The sequence below is a fragment of the Tauraco erythrolophus genome, chromosome 6, assembly GCF_009769465.1.
Source record: "Tauraco erythrolophus isolate bTauEry1 chromosome 6, bTauEry1.pri, whole genome shotgun sequence".
NCBI lineage: Eukaryota > Metazoa > Chordata > Aves > Musophagiformes > Musophagidae > Tauraco > Tauraco erythrolophus.
The window spans coordinates 12,475,109-12,480,754 of record NC_141470.1 but is presented as its reverse complement, the minus strand read 5'-3'; the positions used below and the strand labels follow the sequence as shown (position 1 = coordinate 12,480,754).

Sequence of the window (5,646 nt, the reverse complement as noted above, 5' to 3'; positions counted from 1 at the left end):
GTCATCTGCTAGAAAAGTATTTCACAGAACAGCACGTAACATTAAGCTTATTAAACAAAGTCACTGAATAGAAAATTAGCAAATTCGAAGGGTGTTGATATTTCCGCTCCACTGGCTTCAATCTGTTAAAGGTAAAGAAACGCTCAAGCAGTAACACGCAGAGCTCCGTCCATAAGGTAAAGCAGTTGAAATTCAAGTCAGAAACCTCTATTTTGAAGTAGCATCTCTAAACCGAGAATTATTAGTGACTAAAACACTGAAGATGGTTTGATGTGTCAAGATAGTTTTTAGCACTACGTCAAAAAAAGAGAAAGAATTTACTCCGTAGCCAAGACATGTATAGATACCCTGTCAAGTTCCCAGGATTTTTTCACAGATCGCTCCCTCCCCGCGACTGCATCTGACCGCAAGCTACCGTCAGCTGCTCCGGCCGCGACTCTGCCGCGCCGCGCTTTCGCACATCACTTGCTATTAAAGGCAGACATTTAAGCGTGGGCGTCCCTGGCGACCGTCCCTCAACTGAGCTGTAGAAACGCCGAGTCACCGCTCGGCCCTTCACGCCCCCCGCACCCGCCGCCGGGCAGCGGGGACGCGGGCTGCGGCCGAGGGGCGCGGTGCCGCACCGCTCCGCGGGCTGCCGCTGGCCGGCCCGGCACTGCCCGTTAGCGGCTCGCCGCGATCTCGGAGAGCTCCGAGAGGGACGAGGCTCCCCGGGCGCCCGCCCGCCCGCCCGCGCGAAATGGCGGCGCTGGCCCCGCCGCCGCGGCCCCCCCCGTCGCCCGGCGAGGGCGGGCGGCCACACGCACCTCCCGTCGGCGCGGGCCGGGCGGGAGGCGGGGAGGGGGCGGCCCGGCGCCGCCGAGCGCGGCAAGGTGTGCCCCAGGTGCCCGCGCTATATCAGGCGGCGCGGCGGGGAGGCGCGGCTGCCCCATGGCGACGCCCGCCATGGCCGAGCCGCGCTCCAAGCGGCCCCGCGTGACGCTGCCCGCCTGCCCGGCGCACCGGCCGCTGCCCGGCAGCCGCGTCAGGCAGAGCTTCCCGCCCGCCGTGGAGGAAGGCCTCTGCGGTGTCACCGGCGCCCTGCTGGAGCTCGCCTACTGCCTGCAGGCGCTGGTAAGGCGGCGGGCCGCGACCCGGCGGGGGGGTCCCGGGAGGCGGCCGCGGGCGCAGCGTGGGTCCCCCCCCGACCCTGCGCGGGCATCCGCCCGGGGAAGGAGGTGGCCGGGGCAGGTCCCGCCGGCGCCGTCGGGGGTTCGGGAGAGTTTCCAAGTCGGGCAGAACCGGCAGAGTGGTGCTGGCCCCGTTAATCGGCCCAGCGGGACTCGGGGCTCTCTTGGCGCCCGGGTCTGCCTGAGCGCTGCTGCCGGGGCGCTCACCCCGGGCGGCCGCTGGCATGGCGGGAGAAACAACGGCGAAGGTCTGGAACAAGCGGGTGATGAATCAGGCACTCGTGTAATTCAAATGGAGAGTTATGCCCGTGGAAAGAGGGACAGGAATAGGGACCGCTAACAGCTTTGGACTAGAACTCTTGGGTGTTTTTTTCCCAAGCTTTGTACATAAAATAGTCGTATGTGGTTAATTGGTGTTTGTGAACATCACTGTTGGTTTAGGGTTTTTTGCTCCACTGGCAGGAATGTTGGACATGAATTAAAAAAAAAAAGCTATCTCTGATACTGTGTAACACGCATGCCAAAATTGAGTCTGGCTACATATGGAATATTAAGGCAACATATATTTTAACAAATCCATTGAAATCAAACCCCAAAACGATCAATGCCATCCCCTCCGATGCCAAGCATGGACTGAGAAGCAACACAAACTGTATTCGATACATCCCCAAGATTCTTTGATCAACGTGGGTGTCACATATTAATCCAATAAAAATTTAGTATGCAAGTAAAGCCTCTACCTGTTAAGCCTGTGGATTAAAATAATACTAGTGATTGGCAGCTGGGTGGGATGGAGAAAGCTCAGTTAGAAATTGTCTGTGGATAAATCAAACCTAGAAACATGAACATCTCAAATAGTTAATGATTAACATGAAAGATTTACCTTAGCTGTTAAGCAGGTGTGGTAACTTGTGCTCTACTTGAAGTCACGCAGCACACTTGCACTGAGGAACTGATTATAAATCACTGTTCTTGAGTCTTCTGTCAACAGAAACATGAATGAATTACTTCAGGAAAAGGATTATGCAAATATTGCAATGAATGTTCTTAATAAAACATTCCAGTATGTACTTTCTCTTGAATGGTTTCTGGTCACCCATGCATATGTGTGTCACAGCTTTAGGGTATCCCAGATAGTCATAAAAATAGAAGAGAAAAACAAACTTGTGTATATGACTCTTCTGCATTTTTTTCTAAACAGAGTGACATAGATGAAACACCAGTCTTTCATATTTAAGCAGGGTGATGAAAGCGAGGAAGACAGTAAGAAGCAGAAAAACTTAATGAAATGCATATACTTGTTTCTTACCACTCCTCAGCAGACTGCAAGCCAACACCTTGATATGCAGTACTCCAATCCAGAGCATGTCCAGAGACAAAAGCTGTGCTGTACCACATGCACGTGTATAGGGAACCAGCAGATCAAGACACTGTAGCTCCCTCAACGTGGCTCCTCAACGTGGCTCTTGGCATGGTCCCAGCTGCCGCCTCTCATTCTCCTCAACGTCGGAGCTGTGCAGAGCCAATGTTAAAACTAGTATAACTGGGTGGTTCTACTTTGCTACCTGTTGCTCATACATTCTCGTTATGGGACAGCAATACCGTGTGTAAAATTATTCTAATGTAAGAGCTGATGGATCTATCGGCATAGTTCAATATTGCAGCAGTTAAAGTTGTTAACTTTCCCATCCACAACAGAACAAAGCGTGCAGTGGGTTTAGGGTTGTATTACTTCTGAAGTATTCCTGGGCATGAGCTGCATACAATATTAAACGTGTATACAGTATAGTTCAGTAGCAGTATTCTTTATTTTGGAGTGACATTATCCATAATGAAGCTGATAAACAGATGCAAAGTTGTGCTTGTTCTCTTTCTGGTATTTGCCTCATCTTTCTCATACCTTTGAAAGCTAACTTTTCATTATTGGAATGCTGACCTGAAGGGATGTATCTGGAATATTGTGTCCAGTTTTGGGCCCCTCGCTTTAAGAGGGATATTGAGCTCCTGGAGCGAGTCCAAAGAAGGGCGACTAAACTGGTCAAGGGGCTGGAAAATAAAACTTATGGGGAGCGGCTGAGGGAGTTGGGGCTGTTTAGCCTGGAGAAGAGGAGGCTGAGGGGAGACCTGATTACGGCCTATAAATACTTGAGAAAAGATGGTGGGGAGGTGGGGGAAGGGCTCTTTACATTAGTGATGGGTGATAGAACAAGAGGAAATGGGCATAAGCTTAGTCAGGGGAGATTCACGTTGGATGTTAGGAAGTATTTCTTCTCTGAAAGGGTTGTCAGCCACTGGAATAGGCTGCCCAGGGAGGTGGTTGAGTCCCCATCCCTGGATGTGTTTAAGAAAAGGGTGGATGATCTACTTGAGGATATGGTTTAATGGGGATTAGGGATGGTTGGACTCGATCTCTAAGGTCTTTTCCAACCTAGAAATCTATGAATCTTATGTTCTCTGTGCTGGGACTACGTTTAAAAAAAAACAAAACAAAAAAATCACACACAAAAAAAAACCAACAAAAAGAACCACACCCCGCCCTTCCTCCCAGCCACTCATAAATAAAATATTCTGAGAATTTCTGACTGCTACTGAGAGAAAACATCAGTACTACAGTTACCTGTCCAGTATTAAAGGACAGAAGGGGTTCTAGTAGAAGTATAGAGATTTTTCATTTAAGACCATAAGTACTTACTTTGTTTATTGCAGAAATTTGGATTAAGCTCTTCAAAGAGATTGTGCTGGCAAAACAGCTTCCATTGGAAGGGTTTCCCAAGTTCTGATAAACCCATGTTCTGCTACAAGTGAGTCCCATCTCTAGTAAATTTTAACACTTGTGTTTTGTGTGCTTAGGGTGAATATTTTGATCAGTCGCAGGTGGCTCTACCAAATGTTTCAAAGTTCTTCTTGCATCAAGCTCTGGAAGAGAGAAAAGCCGCAGAGGCTTTGATGAAGTATCAGCAGGAAAGAGGAGGCCATTACTGCTCTAAAACCATCCAGGTGGGTAGTAGACGACAAGCTTTAAAGTAGTTGCAGACAGCAGTAATTACTCCAACTTCTTGCATTATATTGTTGGTACTTCAGATCTCTGCATTCATCCACTATTAGATTTCCAGTACTGGAAGTGTTCAAGGCCAGGCTGAATGGGGCTTTGAGCAACCTGGTCTACTGGAAGGTGTCCCTGCCCATGGCAGGAGGGTTGGAACTATATGATCTTTAAGGCCCTTTCCAACCCAAACCATCCTGTGACAGGGTTTTCTGGTGGTGGACCGCTCCGCAGGCATAGCTGCTGCTATCTAAATCTCTGTTCTTTCAACAAGTGCTTGGGTTCTGCCACTTCTGTACGTTTACAGCCATCCAGCTCTGCAAAAAACAAGATGCTCCAAGCTAGAAGGAGTTGTTGCAAAATCCTAGCACATCTTGCTTAGAGCACCAGGTAAGTTGCAGGAAACCATCAATGAATACATTAAGATGAGCTGTTCTTCTGAATAAATGTTATTCTGTCTTTGTGTTTAGAAACCAAACTGTGAGTATGCAGTCGGTCTGATGAAAGCCCTGGAAGTAGCAATGGTACAGTGGAAAACTATGATACGCTATTTTGAAGAGCTTTATGCCCTGAGTATTGAAAATGCAGACCCTCACAGCGCAAGCACTATCAAGAAACAATTTATCGGGCCCAAAATCCGGAAGATCAAGCTGATGGGAGATCTACTGACCAATGCTCGCAGGCTTGACTGTTCACAAGATGGCAGAAATAGTCTTGGGGATTACTTTATGGACCGGTTGCAGAAAGAGTTCAGAACAGGCATAGAGCCAGAGTCTAGTCAGCACTGTAGCCCCTGCCCGCCTCTCCAGCAGTGTACAGGAGCTGCAGAGGGTCTGAAGCGACCCCAGAGAGAATCTTCCCAGCACAGAAACAACATAGGGCCAATATATGCAACCATACACTGCACCACCACGCTGCCACAGTGCAATGATGGGACAGGAGCAAAAGCGAAGCAGGGCAGGGAGGGCCTTTAGTGCTGCGGCTGCTGCAGCTACGGGGCAGCTCCTAAGGCAGACCTGTACAGAGGGTGGACTTCAGACCAGAACTCAGGAGACATGACGCTGTATTGCTCCTCCTGCTTTACACCCTGTCTCCTCATCCTCTGTTGAATCACAGCTCAAAATCTAGCCCATATCATTATTTTGTTTAAACGATAGCAAAGTTGCTAGTTATCTAGATTGGTGGCATTAGTCACGCTTTTATCTATGCAATTCTTCCTAGAAGCCAAAAGCTTTTAAGCCTCTTTTGTGTCTTGAATAATTAATAGGATTAGTTAGTGCAAATTTTTTTAACAGTATATATAATTTTTACTAAAAAAAACCCAAAACACAACTTTAGTAGAAGGAAACTTCTGTATGAGAGAAAATATAAAGATTTAGTTTTGTATTATTAAGTATTTTATATTACTAACAGGTATTTTACATTATTAACAAG

The 5,646-nt window shown here is 48.2% G+C and overlaps 1 protein-coding gene across 1 annotated transcript; it reads left to right on the top strand.

The window, feature by feature from the left end:
* The first annotated feature begins 930 nt into the window (after positions 1–930).
* Positions 931–5,186, top strand: LOC147528519 (ferritin light chain-like). Its single transcript, XM_086613995.1, has 3 exons — positions 931–1,113; positions 4,020–4,166; positions 4,683–5,186. The coding sequence occupies exons 1-3, from the start codon at positions 931–933 to the stop codon at positions 5,184–5,186; spliced, it is 834 nt and encodes a 277-aa protein (XP_086470121.1).
* The last annotated feature ends 460 nt before the right edge of the window (positions 5,187–5,646 follow it).

Excerpts from the sequence above, each read along its gene's own strand:
- LOC147528519 (XM_086613995.1), top strand. The coding sequence starts at position 931 with ATGGCGACGCCCGCCATGGCCGAGCCGCGCTCCAAGCGGCCCCGCGTG. Across the intron at positions 1,114-4,019 it reads CCTACTGCCTGCAGGCGCTG|GGTGAATATTTTGATCAGTC; the intron begins GTAAGGCGGCGG and ends TTGTGTGCTTAG. Across the intron at positions 4,167-4,682 it reads ACTGCTCTAAAACCATCCAG|AAACCAAACTGTGAGTATGC; the intron begins GTGGGTAGTAGA and ends CTTTGTGTTTAG.